Source organism: Sclerotinia sclerotiorum, genomic scaffold (genome assembly GCF_000146945.2).
Source record: "Sclerotinia sclerotiorum 1980 UF-70 scaffold_25 genomic scaffold, whole genome shotgun sequence".
Lineage (NCBI taxonomy): Eukaryota > Fungi > Ascomycota > Leotiomycetes > Helotiales > Sclerotiniaceae > Sclerotinia > Sclerotinia sclerotiorum.
In genome coordinates this window covers 172,324-197,281 of record NW_001820811.1, presented here as the reverse complement: position 1 = coordinate 197,281, position 24,958 = coordinate 172,324, and the positions used below count along the sequence as shown (strand labels likewise).

General features: G+C 39.6%; 7 protein-coding genes across 7 annotated transcripts; 3 read left to right on the top strand and 4 right to left on the bottom strand.

Moving 5' to 3' along the window:
* Window positions 1-89: 89 nt before the first annotated feature.
* Window positions 90-1,198, top strand: SS1G_13448 (hypothetical protein; the record flags this gene model as incomplete). Its single annotated transcript, XM_001585514.1, has 7 exons — window positions 90-99; window positions 221-389; window positions 443-485; window positions 540-616; window positions 670-1,036; window positions 1,088-1,113; window positions 1,168-1,198. The coding sequence occupies 7 exons, from the start codon at window positions 90-92 to the stop codon at window positions 1,196-1,198; spliced, it is 723 nt and encodes a 240-aa protein (XP_001585564.1).
* A 1,652-nt stretch (window positions 1,199-2,850) lies between these two features.
* SS1G_13447 (predicted protein) lies at window positions 2,851-4,109 on the top strand (the record flags this gene model as incomplete). The annotated part of the gene is made up of 4 exons (XM_001585513.1): window positions 2,851-2,893; window positions 3,335-3,432; window positions 3,800-3,872; window positions 3,928-4,109. 4 exons carry the CDS (start codon window positions 2,851-2,853, stop codon window positions 4,107-4,109), a joined length of 396 nt encoding a protein of 131 aa, XP_001585563.1.
* A 1,251-nt stretch (window positions 4,110-5,360) lies between these two features.
* Window positions 5,361-5,712, top strand: SS1G_13446 (predicted protein; the record flags this gene model as incomplete). The annotated part of the gene is made up of 2 exons (XM_001585512.1): window positions 5,361-5,401; window positions 5,640-5,712. The coding sequence occupies 2 exons, from the start codon at window positions 5,361-5,363 to the stop codon at window positions 5,710-5,712; spliced, it is 114 nt and encodes a 37-aa protein (XP_001585562.1).
* Window positions 5,713-6,156: 444 nt separating this feature from the next.
* On the bottom strand, window positions 6,157-6,852 carry SS1G_13445 (predicted protein; the record flags this gene model as incomplete). The annotated part of the gene is made up of 3 exons (XM_001585511.1): window positions 6,157-6,279; window positions 6,401-6,547; window positions 6,787-6,852. 3 exons carry the CDS (start codon window positions 6,850-6,852, stop codon window positions 6,157-6,159), a joined length of 336 nt encoding a protein of 111 aa, XP_001585561.1.
* Window positions 6,853-11,716: 4,864 nt separating this feature from the next.
* Window positions 11,717-12,718, bottom strand: SS1G_13444 (predicted protein; the record flags this gene model as incomplete). The annotated part of the gene is made up of 2 exons (XM_001585510.1): window positions 11,717-11,843; window positions 12,675-12,718. The coding sequence occupies 2 exons, from the start codon at window positions 12,716-12,718 to the stop codon at window positions 11,717-11,719; spliced, it is 171 nt and encodes a 56-aa protein (XP_001585560.1).
* Window positions 12,719-17,920: 5,202 nt separating this feature from the next.
* SS1G_13443 (hypothetical protein) lies at window positions 17,921-19,757 on the bottom strand (the record flags this gene model as incomplete). Its single annotated transcript, XM_001585509.1, has 2 exons — window positions 17,921-19,569; window positions 19,658-19,757. 2 exons carry the CDS (start codon window positions 19,755-19,757, stop codon window positions 17,921-17,923), a joined length of 1,749 nt encoding a protein of 582 aa, XP_001585559.1.
* A 3,826-nt stretch (window positions 19,758-23,583) lies between these two features.
* SS1G_13442 (predicted protein) lies at window positions 23,584-24,515 on the bottom strand (the record flags this gene model as incomplete). Its single annotated transcript, XM_001585508.1, has 3 exons — window positions 23,584-23,693; window positions 24,320-24,403; window positions 24,479-24,515. The coding sequence occupies 3 exons, from the start codon at window positions 24,513-24,515 to the stop codon at window positions 23,584-23,586; spliced, it is 231 nt and encodes a 76-aa protein (XP_001585558.1).
* Between the last annotated feature and the right edge of the window lie 443 nt (window positions 24,516-24,958).

The window sequence follows — 24,958 nt, the reverse complement described above, 5'->3', positions numbered from 1 at the left end:
TCAATTTTAATTGAGTTACGAAACTGCCAGGAAAAGTTCACGATCTATTTGGCGCAAACAGGAAGCGTGCTTGAATATCATCCGCAATAATGCCTCCTCGTAAGTCGCACATATATACTTCATACTGAGCCCTTCAAAGCTCAATCTAGCTGGCTTTCCATCATAATACTGGTGCCTGTTGAATTGGTACAACTGTTTGACATGCGCTCACCTCTTACAGAAATCAGCGACGATGAACGTTCGGTTTCGGATGTTAGCGAGCAAGAACACAAAACCTCAGCGAAGGTTAGAAGCAAGAGAGACGAGTCACCCGAAGAGGAGTTGAAGGTTGAATCGGATCGAGAAGCTGATGAGGGACAAGTAGAGGGAGATGGGCAAGAAGAGGATGAGTATGCGACGGACTTCGATGAATATCTGCATTCAATTATTAATGTGTCTGCAGATTTGTAGTTGAAAAGATCTTGAAGCATGCTATTGATGAGGAAGTAAGTGGATTAGTTTGTCGCTAGTATAATGGGCACCTCTGACATTTTTCAAAGGGAGTCTTAAGATTCCAGGTTAAATGGGAAGGTTATGAGAAGAAGTCGGATTTGACGTGGGAACCCGAAAAGAATTTGTGAGCTATACTTGTTCCTTCTAAATTCTTCTTGACTGATCTTAGATGCCTAGGGAAACTGCCCAAGACATACTTAATGCGTACCTCGAAAGCGTTGGTGGTAAAGAACATCTTATGGATCAATTCTGGGAGAAGAAAGCGGAGGCAGCAGAAAAGAAGCAAGGAAAGAAACGTGGTCGACCAAGCACTGGTGCCACTACTCCTCAAACCAATGGAAAGAAGTCGAGAAAAAATGGTCATCATTCTTCATCAACACCACCCGCATCCTTTAGACCACCAACTGGAAGTTGGGAAGATGATGTTGTTACAATCGAAGCTATGGAAGGACCAAATGCGGAAGTTATTGTCTATTTGACATGGAAGGGTGGGGCCAAGTCACAACATCCATTACATCAAGTATACAAACGTTGCCCACAGAAGGTAAGGCCTCCAAATTTTCAGTTGAACGTTCTAAGCTAACGAGAAAACTAGATGCTTAGTTTCTACGAAAGACATTTGTACAAACCCCTGCATATGAGTCCCTTTGGGGTACCAGGCTAACAATGTCGCAGGGTTTTCAAAAAGACTGAAGAGGATTCATGAACGGACTGTACCACGGAAAGTGGTTTCCCCAAATCTCACATCTTTCATCTGATCATACTGGATCATTTGTCTCTGGTCCAATGTGACTAACCCGCCATACAATCAATTTACCTCATGCGTCCGCAAATTTCACGTTTCTTCGAACGTATTATCCTCCCAAGAATAGGGTACAATCATCTCCATCATTTGTTCTCCGGTCCATATTTTTTTCACTTCTTGGCACTAATAGTGCATATGTAAAAGGCTTCTGCATACTCAGGTTTTCGTTTTGCTTTTGTTATGGTTGGGTTTTACATTTTCATCTGCCTTTTAGTAGTAGGAGTTTGCGATTAAGACCATTAGCGAGAAGGTTTCAGGTTACTAAATTAAAGTCAAATGTGACCTTACCTCCCATGGCATTGGTCACTGTGGTATTAATGGCGCGTCGGGTACTCTTAAGAAGCAAAGTGGCAAAAGGAATGTTAATAAAATAAGTTAACGGAAACGTGCCAGTTGGAAAATTGGAATTAGAGATAAATATGTATAAGGTGATTGACTGGTTGATTGATGATTGATAGTGAGAAGTACGCTCGCTCTTGTATATCTTCTCCTTTTAGCTTGGTTTGATTTGGTTTTGGTCTTGGTGTTGGTTGGTGTCGTGGTTTGTTATATATTGGTATGATGTGTTTTGTTTGGTTAAATCAGCTAGCAAGTAGTCGGATAGGGAATGAAATGGAGTAGAATGAAGTATGTTTAGTTGGTGTATGTGGTGTATGTGGGTATTCTGGTGAGTTTTTGGAGGTGGGTAGGTTGGCTGGATGAATTAGATGTTGAGGATGTGATTTGTGTGTCTGTGTGGGTGGGTGGATTTTGTGACTTATTTAGAGGCTTTGTTAGAGTCTGAAGGAGGGTTTTTGGGGTGGTAAGAGGGAGGGAAGGAGAGGAGAGGGCTTTGTTTGATTGGATTGTGGGTGATTGTATTAATTTTGTGGGAGATGTAATGAGGGTTTGTAAAAAGGATCTCGACGTGTAAGGTCTTTTTCGAGTGAGAGATGAGAAGTGATTGATAGTCTAACTTTTATTGAACTGGTTGGTGGTGAGTTTGGGTTTGGGCTTGAGCTAGATTAGTGTCTAGTTTCTTTAAAATGGATGGTAGCTAGGCTATATATATCTTGTTCCGTCTTATGGTATTTTGTGGTTGGGGGTGAGTGGTAGGTTGTAGGTTTTAGGGGTTGAAATAAGTATAACTCAGAGATGAGTATAAACTACATCTTACATAGAGATTTCCATGGCGCTATGGCTCAATAGCACTCAAGTAGCTATCTCCTTTCCTTAAGCAATCTTCATAGAGAAGAGATGAAAGGTCAATATGGTCAAACAATTCTCAACAATACCAGCAAACCTCTCAAATCTCATCCGCTCGAACCTCAAATATACACATTCACTCACAAGCGCCTACTACCAATCAGCACCAACTGTAATAAATATACGGCTACAATCCTTATCCCCTATGTCATCACCCAGGCAGATAAGATCGAGGTGTCAAGAATTCGGATATAGTTATGAATACTTTTTTTTCTAGTTTCCTCTTTACTTCATTGACGGTTTTACAAATGCTTCCGAAGATATTTCATGGCCGTGTTTTTCGTACTAGGCATGGTTTCGTCTTCATAATGGCGCTTTCTTTCGTGGTTGCGGAGTTCTTGATGGCAGAACGTATTTGTTCATATTTCTGTTTGAGGCCGTTCATTTTGTATACATACAGTTTACTTTACAAGAAGATTGCATTTACTCTCAGACATACTTGCATATTTCTTTTATGATATTATAGTAACATTCATTTCACAACAGACATGTATTCATTCCCAACAGCCTGCTCCTTCCTTTGGTACTTTCTCATCATCGTCTGCCTTTGAGGTAATGTATAGTCGCCTCACAGCACAACGAGCAGAACGTGACGTTATACCTTCCAGGAATTTAGCGAATTACCTAGATATTTGCTGCTATGATTGTTTCTTGTTCGTTCAATGCCGCATAGTTACTATAGTATGGTGGAAAATAGACCTTCGAGGGTTCTCCGTAGTGAGGTTAGGAAGAGCAGTAGCCAGCCGTATTGTTCATTGACTGAGTGGAATGCTAACTGTAATTTTACAATAGAATACCGACTATCCTCGGAAATAGTAATGAAGAATGAAGTGTCTAAAGTTCCTCGGGATTTCTGGGATGCAATTGGGGTGTCAGATGTCGGCTGCATGGTCTGATATCGATGCTGAGACAGGCACATGTATATCTTCATACGGGAAAATCCGTTACTAATTCATACTCAATTTCATATCCGTAGAAGAAGTGATACACAATTAGACTATGAATCAAGTCAAGGACCGTGTAATGGTCATAGACATTACTATCGGAATGGCGTTGGGAAAATTTAAAATATCTTGGGTTTGAGCTTTAGCATTACGCATCAATATCCACTATTCTAATAAACGATACTAATCAGCGATCATTTGCAATATTAAATAATACTATTTTTGTATTTTAGCTTCTCTGTATTCCTAATTTGATCGGATATTCACGTAAGAATAGGACCGTGACATGTCACGATCTGACACACAAGATTAGGACTTAAAACAATATGAGTATCGTGAAATCTTCAATCTAGCTCTGATTTTGGGTTATACAAAGAAGGTGTTGAGTAAAACTCTGGGCGATGGAGGAAGAAACTGATGTTTATTCTAATGATTTACAAGGTTCAATGAGACAAGGAAGAAAGGTTTGCGTTCAAGTGATGAGGGCCTTGTGGGGAAGTCTGGATGTTAAAGTGATGAACGGGGATGAAAAAAGTCAGGCTAAGACCTTGGATAGACAAGACAAGATTGATAGACCGGGCGATGCAGAAACTCAGAGAGGAGGAAAGATACAGGAGGAGTAGGAGTTGAAAGATTTTAACAGGGAATTTAATTTCAGCTTGAATTAGATAAAAGTTTGTGGTAATTAATTTGGAATTAAAATATACTATTTAAATATCTATTCGATGGATGTGTTTCGGTGGTGAGTAGTGAGGAAATAGCTCATTGGCGGTGCATTGCATGATAATTATTAGGAGAAGATGATAGAGGGAGAGTAAAAAAGATGGGAAAATACTAGAGGGGCACTGAAGGTGGTAGATTTGTACTTCTTGCATAATACCCCTCTTGATATAAGTCTATTAATTTATCACTCTGACTTCCTCAAGACATATTCTAATACCGAAAGTAAACTTACGGTAATTTTTGTTCTCATAGCCGGTCACCGTCTAGGTCCGTAAAAGGTTTCGAGATTCATCGTTCTAATGCGAACGCGAAAACAAATCTAAACCTAATCCTAGAACTAGATAGAGGATTCGACAAGCAGGTCACGTTGCAACTTTCAGGTTATTGCTTCCAACTTCAAATCTTCAATCGTTGTCAAACCCAAAGGGAAACTTCAAGAGGAGATTGGGTTATAGATTTCAAGGCAAAATCCCTTGTGAAGTCGCAAGATTTACAATCCTTCTTTTGTACACGTTTTTTTATATTTCCTGATGCCAGCAAGTAGAAGGAAAAGGAAGCTGACACGAGTGAAGGGATTTATAGAGAACAAGAACCATACGAAAAAGCAATCGGGATAAATAACCAGACTCATGTAGTGAACTTCAAAATATGACCGTCGATACAGAGCGCAACAACCCCTTTCATCTCCATAACTTCCACCCAAAGATAGAACATGTAATCCTCAAGAGCCTTCCGCCACGTATTATCCAATGGGTTCCTCTTGCAGTGGCTCAGTAGTAGTCGCAGTCGCAGGCGATCCAACCCAAATAGTTTCAGTCCGTAGATAGCTATTTAGACGATTATAATCTATGGATGTCATGGTCATCGAATGCGAAATCCTGGTTCCCTCATTCAGTATCGGATTCATCTAGCAGCGAAGTCTGCCGCAGAGCATATTGGCATACCTAGCTGGTGTGCAAATCAGGAGGCCTGTAGTTGAGCGGGAGCCGTTAAAGCATAGTTTATTTGTCTATAGTTTGGGTTGATTAGAATATGTGAAACACTTTTTATTGTGTGGGTAATCAGAGAGATGTGTTGAGGAGCAGGGAATAAGTCACGATGGTTCCAGTTTCACTGAGATAATGTTCACTCTTGTTGACAATCACAACATAATGGCCAGTTTTTGCTGTCCTTATGGAAGATTTTTGACTCTGTGAGTATAATTCCATATGTTTCAGATGAATCGCCTCTTTGTCAGTTACTGATTCAGCTGACAAATTACCTAGTGAGTTCGCATCATAGGGGGAAAATCTAGTATTATGCCGCTCGCCCACTACGAGGAGCGTGATTTTCGGGGCCCAGTTTAGGCGCTCCCGCTATGTTTCTGAATGCACTTCGAATCAATGGAAGCTCTTCATCGTAGACCATATGCATGCCGTACTAATATTTAGTGAGGCACGTGTCCCGGGCCACGCTTTATATGCTTCTAGACGTTCTAAATCATGCTCCGGAGACGAGCAATGAAGTATTGTGTACATTAATTAGTATGAAAGACATGCATATTAGAAGGCTATCAATTTACCTCCGTATTATCACCTTGCAAGCCTACTAAAGGCACATAGTATATGAAATTGTTGTCACAAGTAGTGACAAAGCCGGCCATTGATGGACAATTTTCATCGTTGCATTTCCAAGGATGAGTTACATCAGCTCCCCTTACCATTGTACAAGTCCGTATGCTCAATTGATTAATATTTATTGTTATGGATTCAATGTGACAGAATCCCCATCTTGAAGTTCGTCTTAAGCCTATAGGAAGTCCGCTTCAATATTTGCACATACTTTAACACTATTGGGAGAGAGTTCTTGCGCAAGACTGTTCAGGGGCATTTGAGCACCGTCCTTTTACTGAAGGGTGTTCTTCATCCCATAGTAATTAACACGCATCGTACGTACTCTATTAAGATTCTAAGAGGCGTGATTATCTGAAAGTTCGTTGGCTCCAAGCGTGATGATATTTTTGTTACCGAACTCTACTTGAGGTTGTTGTCTTACAACAGTAGGTTTCCTTTCAACCTTGAGACCGAAGTTCTGTGACATGTTAGTAGGATATAGAAAGAGAGATTATGGAGTAGTACCGACGAGCGACAGGATGTATTTGAAGGGGGTCCAGTGCTTCGTTTTTCATGACTATTTGGTTAAAACTACGCACCCTCATTGCTGTTTTCACCATGACTTGTCTCAAATTTGGATCTTTGCTACGAACAACCTGCCAGTCCCAAATCTTGAGAAACTCAGCAGGATACCAAATCTTTTCTCCTTGTGAAACCCAGCCAACATTAATACAGAACTCATCTCTCTGGACCTTCGCTATAAATTTGAGGTTTGGTGCCAAGTTCCAAGGTGACTTGCAAGCTCTCCAGGCCTTCCTTCACCCAACCTTTGAGGAATTCACCCCTCGTATGCTTTTTTGGTCCCATATAGTTGCATTCTATTGTTCCAGGCCCATTAACGAAATAATGCGGTTGCGGTTGCATGAAAATTAAGAAGTTGCCTATAGCCAGGTCGGATCGAGCTGAAGAAGCCGGTTTTATTAACGTAGAGCACATTTCCAGCTGGATCTGCTATATCGCCTTTAAGCCCTATGCGGGCGTTGACAGGCATGCAAGCATGCAATCTAATGCATCTTGGCTCTATGAATCCTAATATGGGCCGTAAATACCACTTGGGGATGCAATAAATTTGTTACCAAACCTACCAAAGTCAGTTGATCGATACATCAACTTCCAGGGCACAATGTTCGGTGCCTCCATATCCTCATGAGGAAGATAGGTAGGATCACTGCTGCATTTTTATTCATGAATTCTGCTAATTCTTGAGTTCTTACAGTGCACGTCATAAATTATCGCATTTCCATAGCAACTAGAGGCGCATTTGCCGCGGCACTAGGTAGAGCTGGACGAGTGAAGCTCTTACTGATTGCAATTCCCTTCCCAACAGGTTCACGACATCACTGCAATCATTATTCAGTTTCCCTGCTGAAACAAAATGAATTAAATGTTGTTGTATGATAGTTCGTGATGATCATGCTTGTCTCTTGATATTCGTTCCAGCAAAGAATATCAACTATCACGGTGGGAACAGGCAAACCTTACGCGACTGGCGCTGAGATATCCCGTCCACAAGGTTGACCGGTCTATTAGTTTTCTTGCAAGAAGAACTTTGGTTTTTTTAAATTTGAGATTGAGATTTTGCATGAGGAATTGCGAGTTGAATGTCCGAATTTACCACGGTTTTTCTTTCCTCCTTAGATGAGATGAATCCGCCAATTTCTATAAGTGTGTGAACGAAGTGAATGACTTCAATTTAATTACTACTGTAATAAAGAACTAAGCGAACGCGAAAGAGACTAGCTCTTTTAGTAAGTCTATATAAGACTTACTACTTTCAATATGTAGCTAGCTCTTTAGACAGAATACAATTAGACATACAGGACCTACGTAATCCGTGGGTGCTACGTCTTCCGTATCCTTCTCGTACCAACAATAAGCGATGCAAAATCTTGGCACTACCCTTTTCTCTAACAACAGATCCTTTATTCCATTAATATAATCTGCTTGCATTATTGTGTACTTTAAGTATATCTAAGGTAAACTTGATCAGACTACGAGAGGATCAAACGATTCACGAATTGGCCTCGGTTCATCACAGCTATCAGGTAGAGAAGTGTCAAAGTGGTTATAACGAAATGTAAAATCGCCGCGAAGTACACAAGACTGCGCAACGATTTCTTCATACCAGTGGCATAGATTACATTGAAGAGCCTAGTCTTTATGAAATATATACTGCCGTACCAGTGCTTCCTTTAGATGGCAATTATAACGGAATTACGCAGTAAGTGCCTGAGAAAACACTCCATTCTGAACGTCTAATATAGCTGCAAGAAGAATAATTCTTTTTTTAAAGAACTTTGCGTTTTTTCGTACACTTCTAGTCTCATATCTTACGACTCACAAAACTCTTCCTTAGCCTTGCACCCAATATCTCTTCCATGAATCAAGGTGAATTCGAATGGGGATAAAATTTCATCACCAGAATAACATCCTTGGGCGTTCCGCTCACCCATAAGACTTCAAAGTCTAAACTTCAAAGTCTAAACATTGATGTTCATAGACGTTGAGACTAGGAACAAGGATCCTAGGCTTTGCAAGATCTTGTGAGTAATCAAGTCAGCAACCTGCATATAATCATGCATCAAACAAGACCCTTCGTATGTTTAAAGCTGCAGATATGGTTACCGGTGCTTTCGTGTTTAACCTTGGGAATGTATTTGGATATAGTGAGACTTCCGGTTTCCATTTCCCGCAAATCTGTAACGTAGATCTACATGGAAATAGATAGCCGGTAATTTTCAAATGACGGCTTTAGATTTAGCTTTACAAAGCGGAAAAGCGAACCTGCCGCCGCGGTAAAAAAAAGCGGAATGAGAATTGATGGCACCTACCTCACCATGTGGTATATCTGGCGTATTAATTCTCAAGGCGGAATTAGAGTTCATGGAAAAGTTCACTTGACCTCCTATGACACCTGCCCGCAGTCGACACTTCAACTTGCAAGCGGAAAATTATTTAACCCCTATCTTGACTCGTTTGACAGCCGACCAATGCCGCGGTCGACAGCGTCGGAATTCTCATCTTATGAGTGGCCAAAAATATATCGGAAGGCAACAATGAGACACCAGGCAACGTTGTCATGTACCAACACCTACAGCAAATCCGAAACTGCATTCGGTTATCAATGATATTCAGGGTCAAGACGGAGGCTAGAAAATTCTGGATGCTTTGACAAGTGCGATCTCGAGTCAGTCAATCAATCTGAGCGACGAACCTATCTTGAATCATTAAATTAATGAATAAAAAATATTCGAATGGAATATTTTCATTCGTCCGGAAAATTATCATAAATATCAAACGGTTTTTTCCTCACTAAACATTCGAATCAAAGAAGAACACGACTCTTTTGTCCCAACGGAAAGGGCTTTTTTTACAATGAATCAGGATGCAATGCATAAGCATATGAACACCTTTACCATCCGTCCTGTCCGAACGCGACTCCCTGATTACCCGATCCTTAGACGCATCATGGAACGAATTAAAATATTCGCAAAGCAGAAAGCCACGTTGTTGAATATTTTGAGCTTGTGCTTGCTTGATTGATTGACGCTTGCATGCATATTCTAGAATATCTTCATTTTCGAATACCGGTATCCTTGAATCCTTGATATATCTAACCTTATACCTTGGCAACATCCTAACTCACGTCTTGGAATTGACATCATTGATTTGTCCCTGGTCCTTTTGTCCCCGCAGAGGCACCGAGCCGCAATATATTTTTTTTTCCTTTGGCAACCGTCACGATCGTGAACCTTATTTCATCTTGAATCTTTGATATTACGTTACCTCTCTCGAGCATGAGAGCCCATACAGCACAGCTCGGTCGGTTGGTATTAGTAATCGTCTTCCCTCCTGACACATCTCCGTCCAAGCGGGCGATCGGGAAGAAAAAGAGACCCAAATCGCCAACCTTCAAATCCAGTCGGTCATTTTTTCGGTATGCCCCACTTGAAAAACTCCTGCGCCATGGGGAGACCGGGACATCAACTTTCTTCTCAAAGCGAGGTACCTCCCGTTTTGGATGTTGGTACATGACTACATTGCATGTGACTTAGATTTGTTGGTTGAAAAATCTCTGCATTGACCCAGGAGAATTCCGTTACCCAAGTGGAGAAATGCAATACAACAGTAAAAGGAAAATGTCTTTAACGATGGATTCCAGGAAGCAGGCTCCGAGCTGCATGTGACTTTTTATCTACGACGAAAATTCCAAAATGTGGGTATCTTTCTTCGGATTGATTTTCTTCTCATGCTGACTTTGCATAAGATATGTGCGATGCACACGCTGTGCACATTGCCACACTAGTGACACTACATCACAAGAACCTTGGAACAAAGCGTGTGACATGCATGGAGGGGTAAAAATACAGTGGGTATTCCAAAAGAATAAAGTGGGTTGTCCTACCAACAGTCAACAAGTGATTGCCAGCGATAAGCATCTAGATCTTAGGAGATCACGGTGAAATAGATGAAAATATCCACCCAAGGACAAGGAAGGAAGGCCTAAGAACCATACGTTGAGAAAAATGGAGAAGGTCGGGTTTGTGCTCCAGAAAATTTGAAAGAGAAGCTCCAGTTTACGAAAACTGGATTGAACGAAGCGAGTTTGAGATCTGTGGAAAAATTGGGTTGATCATCTGGAGAATTGGAGCTGATCGCTTGTCCAGCTGGGGAATTCAGATTCTTGGGGCTTCAAGACTCTGACATTTGAGGAACCCTGGTTATCCAGACATTAATGCCTATCAAAATTGATGATGGATGATGAATGAGGAAGCCGAAATTCTTCGTATATCACAAGCTGTCAGCTTTGTGCCACCATTTATATTTTAAAGATATTTGAATGGATGAATTTACGATTGGCTAAGAATCATGACCGTTGGTTTCATACATACTCTACTCGGTGGAAGATAGTGATGGGTCTTAGAGATAATCATGCAGCCTGCAGGTTTTGAAGATTACCGCCTCCTTCATTTTACCGAAGATGAAATAAATTGAACGAGCATAGCCAAAATACCCTGAATATCATCTCCACTTGACTCAATCATTAACCACTGCCTAATGCAACATTACCACAAAATATTTCTACCCACTTCCGGTATCTAAAATCTGCATCTGCATGTGCGTATACCGGCGGAACTCCACCTTGTGAGAATTATCATCCCTAAACTCGCTCGTAAATAGATACATGTTCGTTCGTCGAACGTTGGTGCGGGCAAATATCATCGCCGCATCCACCTATTGTCCTCTCAACCATCCAGCTGGCACACACACACGAGCTCCAGAGCTCTTTTGACAAACTATACCGCCTGTACGTTTGTACATCTGCACCACTCCATCTCCATCTGTACTCCAGCCCTACCAGCTCACAAGCAATCAAGCATGCATTGTCCCTGACCATCTTTCTCTTTCAATACGCTCTCTTCTACTATTTACCACTAAGTGGACCTCTTTCTGCGAAAAAGTAGTAAGGAAATGAAAAATATCTTCCTCACGGCCCTATTTATTATCGTTTTTATATAATCCATCATTGTATTTCCCAGATTTAGGAGTAGTACTTTAGGGACATTACTTGTTCATGGCCGACTCCATCCCCATACTTACCCTGATAAAAAATACAGTGGATAAGCGTGTACAGCTCTGATCACCTCCTCCTTTTACATAGCATGGGCACCGCCGCTTCAGATCTGGAACGTAACTATACCACATTGTATATCGGAATCCTCCAAATAGGAAGCCGGTTTGGTCTAAATTTTGCACAGAGTAGTGCCGTAGTTCACTGAAAAAAGAGAAAAGGAGAGGACTTTTCATGTGATTAATCCAGAGCATCGAATCCTTACGGGCATAGTAGTGATAACCTAAAGTCTTGGAAAAATTGATGCATCGCTTGATTCCGTCACTACTGTATGTACTGCTCCCGGCACTACTATGTAAGATTCTTTTGCGGCATACCGGCGCCGGTATTTAGCTTTAGATTCGGCTTTTCTTTTTAATGTATGAAATAATTGTGAGTGTCAATACTAGTAAGATGGAAAAATCTGGTTTTCTACTACAGAAGCCAGATACTTACAATGGGTAGGAAAGGGCCGTCCGTGGGAGATGTGAGGTTAGGTTAAGATTTTGAAGATATTGGTATCAGTGTTTTATGCGGGGTCTGATTTTATCACAGACCAGTTTAACTGATGGTTCGGTGGTTGGATTACTCTTTGGTACCTACAGAAGATAGCCTGTACAAATATACAAATGCATAAATACATATTGCGGAGTAATAGAGTACCAAGATAGAAAGCGTTACGCTCATTACAGTACATTCGTACAATGCCAAAGCAAAGAGGTTGGAGCTCAAGCTCGGTTTTTTATGTATACTGCTGACAAGGGGGTATCCCACTTCGTTTCTTTATCAATGTCATCTAATATAAAATTTTATTCAAGAAATATTAATCAGACATTCCAACAATAAGGTTAAAGATTCAATTAAAAAAGAAACTAAACTCAGGTCCCTCCTAGCACATCTATCCATAAGCAAGCGTTTACCCTTTACTGCAGAATATTATAAGCGCGCCGTTAGACATATTCATATAAAGAAAGTATTGATGAATATCCAAACAATCTCACCCCGCCGTCGCAAGCTGGCGTACATCGTGCTCCTACATATCTATCACCCGCACCTCAAAACAATAATCAACCAATGAGAAAATTCCATTAGAAACATATTCAACATTTTTACAAACCTTATTATTCTAGAAAATATAAAAAACTCCATGAGGCATTCTGGCTCTTCACCGCCGTTATGCATGCACAACACACATTACACACACAATTAAATTTTTGGGATCATCTGTGAGATCAAAAATGGGCATTGTGTTCCGTGGGATAATTATCCCCTGGTCATTCATTCATTGTGCATGGTAACCTAAGTACATTGGATTGTATTTCTCCGTCTGTATCCCAAAACCAAGCGAAGCCCTGAAGAATGGGGATGTTACAAACGGTTTGTTCTCCACCGGGCTGAGAGCTCTTTGGCGCTCCAATTACTCCTCTCTACGTGAGAATTGTGTTTCGTGCGGTAGGTAGGTGGCATTTACGCGCCGTGCCGTTGATAGACATGTATTTAGGTATCATTTTCTTTTCTATACCTTACCCAGACAGGCGTTTTTTTGTTCAGATTATTGGTCATGAGATGGATGTGATATTGTTGATGCGCAGTATGGGGAGACGGTCCTGGGAGACTTTCTATATTTGTGACTTCGTAATAGGCTTAGATAGGTGAGTGGTTTTGTGTGGGAAGCCTTGTGGGATTGAGATGTGCGATTAGATGGATCAGATAGGCAAGACAAATTGCCACCCCCTCCTTTGATTTGAAGTTTGGGGTATGCTGAGTTTCTGTGTATATCCGGTGTTTGGAAGCCTCTGTAGATGATAGTAGGACAGATAGATTACGATATTTCTATCTCGATAATGGTAATAGTAATATGTGGATTACCGAGCGTGGGGAAAGGAGGATGCGTGACTGTTTGATTGAAGATAATTGATGTACCCTACCCTTTGGAATGAAATCTTACCTTTCTTACCCACCTTCATCCTATATCCTCTTTTGATATCTATATCCAATATGAAAGCGAATATAATTCTTAATCTTCAAAGTAGCTTACTGTACTTCACCCCCACAATCCATCTCCAAAAATTTCTTCAATGAAGGTGACCATCCCCACCTTATCACAATTTCATCTCATCATCTCATCATGATCAAATCCTTCTTCAACGATACAAATAACATTCATCCACCAACACCAATAGCATCCAAATATAGACCCACCAAAAAAGCAAATTCCATTCTGACATTCGCTGACCAGCCATCAAATTCAGCCCATCTAACGAGAGATGGCAGGCACACTCTCACTCCTATCAAAATGTCATTCATCCATCCATCACCCACTCCGTACATCCATCCCATCGACGTTTATGAATTATAATATTTATAATAATGTAGGATTGAATAGCGCAACAGTCTCACTCGGTACAGACCCTTCCTTTTGAACCCCAGCTAAAAATACCCGTACGTACCTCTATATCTAGACCACGCGACCAGATTGTTACCCCTAAATTGGTAGGTTTTGTTTCACGGTGCTTTTCCGAGTAGGATTTTTTGAACAAAGAATATATGAACTGAGATTTTTATTTTTTATTTATTTATTTATCTATTGTATTGTGTTCTATTTCATCTGTATCGGTTGATTATACGTGTGATATGATATGAGATAATAATTGAAATAAATAATGAAAATTGTGGTGCGGTAATAGGTAGAGTAGTACTCATGATGACAGTACCATTCATTGATTGTGTATGATGACTGGTCTCAAGGGTTCAACTCGTTGGTCTTGATGCTACATGATATTTTGAAGAATTCAGATATTCCTACAGTGATTCCGAGTAGTGGGGGTTAAGATGGAGATTTATAATCATAGTTATAGATATATCTTACATATTGTAATGATTTGTTTCTGTGGACGGTAGGTTTGTATTTGGAGTTTGGGGAACTGATTTATCAATCCTTTATATCATTCTATATTTTTAAATATTCAATTTAATTCATATAATTAAAACAATGATATTTCTTCGATATCCCACCTCATTTCTGTCATCATCATACATAAATATACATGAATACTACTTTACAGCACTAACATCAACACCCCGAAATATCTTCCCAAATCAACCCCCTCCTTTTCATCCCCTAAACATCTCGCCTAATTCCTTCCCTTCTTACATCTTCCCTCATCCACATTACATCTAATCATCCCATCATTTCCCATCCCATCCCACGACCATCAAATAAATCATCACTATCTTAATCATATGTACCCAAAACCCGATCCATATTCAGCGAGGAGAACATGACTTCCAAAACTTATCCTTCTAGAAACATTCTGTAATTGTATTTTTATCACCCATTAAAAAGATTTACAGTCTAATCTAACCTTAAACTTACCCACCATAGTATCACGGTCAAATTCCACATCGTGACACACGCCTGATATATCATTTCATTATCATGAAGCCCGTCCTCATCAAGACTTTATTAGGAAATACTTCGATGGAATTCAGCTTCGACGCGGTTTATATAAAAGGGGAGCTTTATTTATTCTTTATCGTATAATAGTATACAACACAGTACACACAATATATAGGTGTATATACCTAGCTATAATGTATATATATGTAACGATACTGTACCGAAGGCAGCGGCTGCCTAAGGTTTTCGTCTGGTTGGTAGTTGTGGGTTAAGGCTTTATCACTGGTATTCACTTGGAAATGAATTCGTTACTAGATCAAGTAGAATGTAGATAAACTAATTGATAACTAAGTTGAGCACGAAGCTCCTAAACTATGAAACTACTCTGACTATATAATGATCGATAAAGGGAGCCCCTAGGAGCTTTCTGGCTCCTCAGGGCTCCTTATCACGTGATTCCTTTTCATCCCAAGACACTAATCCTAATGGTGAATCGTGACATTTATATACAAATTTATAAAACTTAAAAACCTTTGATAACTTTTCAACAAAATTTATTAAAAATAAATTATAAATTTTTTTAAAATATTTGAATCACAATTGATTATTTAGATTAATTTATTTTGAAGAATGTTTAGTAGTTATTGTTTCATTATCAATTGAATATTTCTTTATATAAAATTTTCTATGGAGTAAAATATAAAGATCAATAAAACAAAATCTGCAAATTTTTTTTTCAAAAAAATTTTTATCTGATAAATTATAATATAAATATTTGAAAAAAAATCCACGATTTATTTTTAATGATTTTTGTTGAAAAGTTATTAAAAGTTTTCAAGTTTTATAAATTTTATACAAATTGAAAACTGTAATTTCAATCATTTATATTTTAATCAATAAAATCGTGAAAAGTTTGAAATTATGAGAATCAATGAATAATCATATAATAAATCTATAATTAAAATTTCAATTAATTTCATTCATTTTTTGTTGAAATATTAATAGGTGAAAATCACGATTTTTGGTGTGAAAGGGTGGCCGAAAAGTGGGGTACTAGACTTATAGTCTAATCAAATTCCACTCTCACTCTTCCTCTCATTTTCCCTCTCATTTTCCCCCTCATTTTCCCCCTCATTTTCCCCCTCATTTTCCCCCTCATTTTCCTCCTCCCTTTCATCAACCATCCTCATCCTCCATCTCACTCCCTACTCTTCCCTACTCTTCCCTACTCTTCCCTCTTCTTACCTACTTACCTACCTACCCACCACCCCATCAATCTATTCATTCTCACACCAGCTCACACCAGCTCAGCTTATCATTCTCTAGCTACTACCCATTATACCGCAGCATACCACACCATACCACATCTAATCATCCCATCATATATATCCATTTTCATTTCCATCTCTATCCCCATCCCCATCCTACTCCCCTACATAGCCCTAACCATCCATCCCAGTTTTATAGCTTAACTTACCTACCCTCCAACTCCTATTTTAAATCCCTCCTCCCTCTCTTTTATCAATTTTAGACCCTTTTCTCTCCCTATCACCTCATCACCCCAAAATCCCTAACCCATCCCTAAACCATCCCAAACGAACACAACCCCCCCTCCCCCTCTCAAGGAGAAAGAAAAATACCCAATCTCAATCTCCTTTCCCACCTTCCCCCTTCCTTCTACTCATCTCCCTCATCCCTTTCATCCACTTACCTTTCCCATGCCTCCAAAATCTATCCCCCCTTCTATAAACCAATCTCTCCCAATCCCGCCTAAACCCTCCCAAACGATAAACCAAAGTAATCTTCCACAACCACCACCAGTTTTTCCTTCATCCCTGTTATAATTTCAATTCCCATTATCATTTCCATTTCTATTCCTATTCCTATTTATATAGTATAGTATAGCTAGTCACCCGCTTGTACGTTTAGACTTATCAAAATGAGTAAGTTAATATGAGTAAGTATAATACCTATCATCAGATCTTTCAATGGTAATAATAATAAGTCGAATCACACTCACATTCAGACTCACATTACACATACAATTCACACTCACTCACCCTATCCACGTTCACAAAATCACAAATAATCAAGTCAATTTATTTAAAATTATATTCATTTTCATTCCCCTCTTCTCCTTCAATTGAGTCATTCACTCACTAACTATCTAATCTTGCTTGCTATGCAAGTCATAATACAAGTACTGTTCTCCTTAAACTTTTAAATCATCCACTGCCAATCCTATTCCTATTCCTCCCATTTCCATTTCCATTGCCATCCATCCAGATCATATACAAAGATTCCATGCCACCTTATCAAGAGGTTCATAGTAATCTTATCTCTCAAAGAGGGAAAGCAAAACTAAAAAGGATTTTTCTTCTTAAAAAATCCATGGTATCATCCCAACGCCAGTAAAGAAGTTTGCTGGTATCAAAACACTTAAAAAGATGGGTAAAGAAATTAATCTTTCCCTTCATTCATTTTGCTTTCCCGGCAAAGCTTTTGTGTAAAAAGGAAAAAAAAAAAAAGAACACCCAACCAATAATTCCCATTCCAGTTAGTTCCCATACCCAGTCTCTTTCCCTCCCAAATTGTGTGGGCATTGAACAAATTTCATACCAAAGTATGAATTTATGCCCGAAACAAAGTGTAAACGCCCTGAAAATGATTTGTGTGGAAGTTTGACCTCTTTTCTTCCTCAATCGCTATGTGAATATGTAAAAGAAGAATAAAAAATGAAAAGAAAAAAGCAGACAAATAACCCTCCGAATCCTGTGTTGTAAAACAATCGCTATAATGCAAACTGAAAAAGCAAAAAGACATTAATTCGTGCCCAATGCTATGCCGTATAATGATCCGCACGTCATGTTTCTATACCAAGAAACTCCATGACGATGAATGCAGTTGACTGTGAAGTCATTGTAGGACTTTATGTACCAAAATGTAACATAAAGTCAAACATATAAATTATATACCACTGTTGTTACTCGATGCGCAAAAGAGAGAACCATTACATTATGCGACTAACACGAGGTAGTGTTCAAAAATCTACCATCCTTTAGAATGATACTCTCCTAACCCTTGACTGAAGTATTGATTCCAGCTTGAGTTAAGAGCTTGATCATCCTTATCCATATAAACTTTCTCAGGGTATTGTTTAAGGTTTGCAACATCGTGTGCAGTATGTCTTCGTTTAAGAGCAGCAGCAGCTTCGTTGACCGATGACTTTTGTCTTCTTTCCCAGAGGAGGTTTTGGCGAAGACTGACAGTCAATTCGGTGGCGAGCATGTTTCGTCTTGTGGTTCTTGGTGAGAGTGCTTGGTGATGTGCGGTGGTGTTCGTAGTTGTTTTGATGATTGGTTGAGCTCCACGAGGAACTTCGGCAATTGGTTTAAGTCCTCTCATCATGAGAGGAGCTTCATCGGATTCTGGTGATGCTGCAAGAGAAGGACCGTTTGGTGAAGAATTTCGGGAACGTCTAAGAGCAGGTGTTGATCGAGAAGCCTCGGTGGCAAGTGCTTGAGCACGATCATTTTGGTGGAGCATTGTAGTAATTAATGATCTTCTTGAGGTAAGTTGTGGTCTCGAGTCGACTCGTTGAAAGAAGGTCTTATCATCGATGCTTGCGTTTCCACTATCCTCAACTGAATCCTCCCAATCAGAAGAATCATCATCATCGTCAATGGCGCTCTCATCAACATCTTCCTCGTCATCAGTCTCGAAAACATCATCATCGAATACCTCCTCTTGAATGGTTCTCGTGGCAACTTCTTCTTGGAATGAAGTTTGCTTCTTAGCCAAAGGCTTTTGGAGTTTGTCAGTTAATGAGCTGCGTGGTTGCATTCTGTTTGGTAAAGAACTCTCATCTTCGTTTGATGATCCACCGAAGCTGAATTTAGCTGGCTTCTTCTTTTGAAGGGTTAATGGTTTGTTGTCCATGGAAACTGCTTGTTCACTTAGCGAGTCTTCACCTGAAGATCCACCAAGAGCGAACATCTGCTTCTTCTTTGGTGCGAGTACTTTTGATGTATCTGCTGCGACGATATCGGCAGTTGGGATTGATGATGGCGCAGTGTTGAGTGGCATTGAACGCATTGAGCTGCTGACATGTGCTGGTGAAAGTGAGAAACCTTTCACAACCGAGGTGGCACCCTTTTCAGAGATGGCAATAGATGATTGAGTGGTGGCGGATTGAGCTGATGAATTGGCTGATGAAGACTCTGCTACCGTGGCAGATGATTCATATTGTGGTTGGGTGAATTGCGGGATTCTCTCAGCGAGTGGCGCAAGGTAAGGTGTGGTGATGGTGAGAGGAGCCAAATCTTTCTTTTCCTTGATAGTGATAACCATCTTCTCTAAGTCATTAGGTGTAATGTGGCGTTCTCTTCCTCGACTTCTGCTATTGCAGGAATCTTGTCTGTGGATTTGTGGATGGGAGATATCGAGAGGGGAAGCGTCGGTACTCTCTTCGAATTCGATTGCTTCTTCATCGACGACTGAATCTAAACTTCCGCTTAATTCTGGAACGTCATTCGAATATTGACCTTCGGAACTTCTTGAGGATATCGAGATTGCGGGTGTGGTAGCATTTGCTTCTGAGGTTGGTTCACAGCAAAAGGTTTCTCGTGTCCATAATCTCCAACTTAAGTTCTCTAATCTTCGACCTTCTTCTAATGAGCCAGCACATCTAGAGAAAACTATGAAGAAACGTTAGCGTCTTGAATCATAGGAATGTTACACGCGTAACAATTCCATGATGTGATTGTGAAGAGGAAGTAAACTTACCAGTCCACATGCTGTAAAGGTTCTCAACATTTCTAGTGTCAACTTTATGAATGAGTTTGGCATCGACGGTTAAGACCGGCGCATTTAATCTGGAAGGCATGATGATAGTCTTTTTTGCTCGAACGCACGAGCTGTTGTGGGAGTGAAGGCACGACTGCGGGGAGAAATCGCGACTCAATCGCGAAATCGTGGAGGAATGTTGATTTGTTATTGATGGAATCTTTCGTACTCGTTCTCGTATTTGTATTCACAATAGTCAATGTAGAGTATTGTCGAAGAGGATGGTTGAATAAAGGGTCGTTGAAAGGGATCTTCAGGATTTTGACGTGGGTTGTATGTAGGTAGGTTTAAGTTGGGGTTGAAAGTGTGGAGGAGAAAACGAGGTGACGGATGTGGGTGTGGGTGTGAGATAAGTAGGTAAAGGATACACTTTCGGAATAAATTGCCTTTGCGTTCGTTTCAATCGACGTTCCGGCGAGCTGCAGGAATGATGAATGTATGTGAATGGTAAGTTTATTTGGAAGAATCGAGAGGAATCTGTATGAAGATTTGTAATCGATCAAATGTTCTTGTTACACTGACATGAATTGTTGTTCAAGTAGTGTAAATGTTGATGTTGAATAGGAAGGACGGTGATAAGATGATGTTATTGTAGGTAAAATGGTTCTTGGTGGGTTGTCTGTGGATTATAATAAGAACATCTAGAAGTTGTTGAAAATGGATTTGTATGTGCTGGTCGGCTTTCTTTTAGACTACCTTGATCATTTAGCTTTACCAGCAGAAAGGCGGGAAAAAAACTGTGGATCTTTTTTTATTTTTCCCTTTCTCTTCACCACTTGCTCTATTCAGTCCAAATTGTCGGTGAATTAAAATCAAGTCAAGTCAGGTTAGGTCAAATCAGGTAAAGTCAAGTTAGGTTCAAACTTTGGGGTTTAATAAACGGGGGGTGATGAGAGTTTAGTTTTGATATGAGAAGGGAAAAGAAAGCAAAGCAAAGCATTGAAAGCAGGGCTAGATTTCTGATCTTTTCTCTTCCCCGGTGGAGTGGATATGAGTATTTTAAGTGAACTGACTTAAGGAAAGGGAAAAAAAAAGAATACTAATTCATTAGTGTGTGATAGTGATAAATAGTCTTTCCCCTTTGACAGGAGTGATGCCCAATTCAGTATTAGTTAATGTTTGACAATTATCAATACTCTATGACCGATCGAGTCATTTGGGTCATTCACTCTTATTGACTATTTCTTACTTTGGTTTAACTTAACGGCCCTTTTTCATTTTCGAAAGCGACCGACTAATCCTATTCGAGTGATTACGGGAACTTTTCAAGGGACTGGATTTACTGGTCCAGGATTCATTTCATTCATTTACCTAGGTCACTAGGAGTAAGTATATTTATTCATGTGCTCAGATTTCTCAAAACCTGAAGACAATCTGTGATCGGTTCCATACTTTCCTGATCCTTGTTTCCTTTTCACCTTTTACCCCTGGTTATGATTGAAAGAAGCCTTCCGAGCTTTTTACTTTCGCCATGCCATGAGGTCCAGACAAGAGGGTGGGTTAAATAAATGTGGAAGATGTGAAAAGACGTGATGGGGAAATGAGTTAAGCTAGACATGAAAGTAAGTAGAAAAGAGTAATAATTCGACTCGACTAATCGAAAGAGAGTAATAAGAAAAGTATATACTTCGTAGCTTCAAAATAAGAATGTCCTTTGTGTTACAATTACAATCTGACTCAGTCAATCATCAAAACCCAACTCTAACTGACGATAGGTCATTGCTTTCATATGCAATCACTCCTGTGGCTGATTCGAGTTGATGTGATTACTCATGTCAAACCTATTGGTATCAATTGGATGTTTAGGTAGATACGGAGTATAATGTCGACCGAAATCTTCACAGCGGATCTTTGCAACAATTCGAGCGCAGCGAGCTATGGGGGTTCGAGGGCTGGGTTTGCCCCCATAAAGAATACATGAATCTACCAAACTTATACGCCGAGGCTTTCTTTACCCTTCCTCTCTCTTACAACCACATCGTATCAATTCATAAGGAATCGACTTCGCCGCCCACAGGATACCAAGTATTTCGTAAGAACTATGCATTAATGAGTGGGATGAACAGGATGAACAGGATGGACAAGATGAACAAGACAAATTACCGACAAAGTAATGATCATGTGCACATAGCAAAAGCGCCCGGCTCACTGTTCAAGCAGAATGTACAAGTAAGTACCTAGTACATACAGACCCTATCAATGACCGTCCATTGATCACAACCCGGATATTTGTCAGGGCCACCAGACTTTGGAGATTTTGTGGCTATGATTTGATTCAAATACGGGGTAAGTTATGTTATGGCTTGACTTGTAACTTGTACGAAAATAAGCCCAAACTATCAACCTACTCGAGTACTGTATCTACGGACTACCTACAAATCATCAATGACTTAGCGGTAATTTGAGTTACAAAAGTCCGAGCCTTTGTTCCCAATCGTTTGGGGATGTACAAAAACCCACATACCATCTGATTCGTATACGGAGCCTCCGTATGATTAAAGGATGGCGATTATTGGTATCCATTGATGGGAAGTACCGGCACGTGTTCAAATTTCATATCTTCAATCGTTATCGAATTGGATATCCTTATTTTGCTCTGAGCTGAGGAGATGGGTCTCCTTCCTATTGAGGTCATGTATCCTCATCACATCCCCATTCACTTGTTCACCCATGAGAAGAATGGATACTTGTATGGAGTATGTATCCGCAGTATCATATCCTCGGGTCAATCATATACAAACAATAGATACGTACAATATCATAACAACATCCATAAAATCCCACTCCCAAAAATCAGATACCAAAAGTAAAGATTTCACCTTACCTAACCATCTATACCTGGAGTAACTCCACCGATAACTAACCCCTCACCCATCCAAAGTAATCCTACCTACTCCCTCTGTACACCTCATCAATCAGCAGTCCCCTCCAAATGACCATTATCAAACTACTAGGTGCTATAACCCCTCTCCCAACCATCCATCTATCTATCTGCACAAGCAACACCTCTCAAGCAATACCTCTCAAACAGGAACCCTTCCATCCATTCATTAAAGCCAACCAGCCTTAAAAATCAACACAAATCTATTAGCTACAAGCCCATTCATCACCTGCGAATAAATGAATAGGTACATACATAATCGATACCTAGGTAATGTATAGAAAAGAATAAAATAAAGCTAGATATACCACTCATTACCGACCGGTATTACAATAAGTACCGTACATAGTACTCCGTATTAAGTAAGGAAACCCTATTTTAAGATCTTCAACAGGCAGGCTTGATGAAATGAATGAAATGAATGAATTGTGCTCAGTGTGTTTTGGGGATTTGGTCGCTTAATTTCTAAATTCTTCTATACTCCGTGGATGAGTAGGGAGTATATAAGATTATGTATACATCGTCATAACGATGATTATATAAAGAAAGAAAGTTTATTTTATAAATAGTAGGTTGGATATTGTATTATATTTTTTATTCTATCCTATACTATCATGTCCTACAGTACCTAGGTACTCTGAGATTTGATACTATAGATGAATAAAAATGAAATGAAATGTTCATGAAATAAAGAAGAGAGAGATGAATCTCGAATATCCATCACCTATGAAGGGAGGTGAGTTTGCAAAGTCTGTAATATTCTAATAAGGAATGGAAATTTCTTGATATCTACTTTATCTATACAGTATTTTCGTCATCCGTTTAGACTTTATATAGTTCTAATCCTACAATATATAAGTCTAGTCACCTAATAAATGTATAATTTTACCCATCCACTTCACATTCACATTTCAATTCCCATTCCCATTTTAAATAACCTACACACACACAGCCTATTCCATACCAAACCAAACCAAACCGTACTTCAAACAGGAACGGGAACAGGAACCGGAACCGGAGCCCGAACCCCGGAAAAGGGAAACGAGGGGAATGAACGAACGAGCGAACGAACGAAACTTCGATTGTACTCTGTTGCTAGATGTATGCATGCATGCATATATGCATATACATACGGAAGAGAACGAAAATCTCATCAACTCCATAGCAGCTTATAAGATCTTACCTTTTTTAAGGAAGAAGAGGAAAAGAACGAAAGAAGAATATATAAATCCCTCCCAACCATCATATCCACAAAACCCCCTCAACCAAAAACCTAGGAAATACAAAAAATCCCTCTAGTTACCCACCAATAAATATATCACTATATACAGCAATAAGATATTGTAAACTGTAACTCCTGTCCTTAAGATATCTTAATCAATCAATGCAGTACAGTACATGCAGTCCCTCGTTTCATTTCTTGGCTGGTTCCCCGCATTCTTAATCTGAGCTGTACCCGAGGGATTCATCTTCGTGTCTTGTGTTTGTATATGTATGTGTGTTTGTATATATGTGTGTAGTATGTATATGCACTTCCCCGGATTCTCTTTGTTGGGGGGTGTATAATTGTCTAGTGTATTCTAATATACATACTATGTACTATACATAGGGAGGGAGGAAGGGAAGGAGAATGTTAATACAATATTTTCTGGGGAAATGCAATGCTTAGTATTACCCCACTTTAAACCCCACGTTTCTACAAGTATGGAGGAGGTACGTACAGAGGTATGTTGGTACTTGGGTAGATAGATAGCTACCTCGATTTTCCATTAGTATTTCAGCAACATATATGGCTGGTGTGCATTCTATTCCAGCTTAGTAATTTATATAAGATTTACTACAAAGTACAGAGTAAACTATAGCTACAACTACCTACATACCGCGAGCATTTCCATCATCTATTTTAAGCTTAGTCATAATGGATGTTCCAATGAGTGATGATATTATCTAGATGAACAAACACTCGATTATAAAATCCAAATTCAAGTCCAAAACCAAGATCAAATCATCAACAAAAATCTAAAATTAGAAATATTAAAGAGCGTGTAAAAGCGTTACGCTGATCTCCCGTCTTCCGCCTCCCATCTCCCATCTCGCTATTCTTATTTACAATGGTATATACTCTCATCGACAACATCAAGCAGCGAATCTTTATATCCTTCTGACCTAGTTCAAGCGCTTAGAAAAACTCAAATTCAACCATACGATAAGGTTAATAGTTAACCTTAAGGTTACTCTAGAATTTAAAAAATAAAAATAAAAAAATAAAAAAATAAAAACAAAAAATCTCTATAAACAGCAACAGCAACCCCCAGACTTCAACACATTGACAATAAACCAACCCAAATAAAATAGGTCAG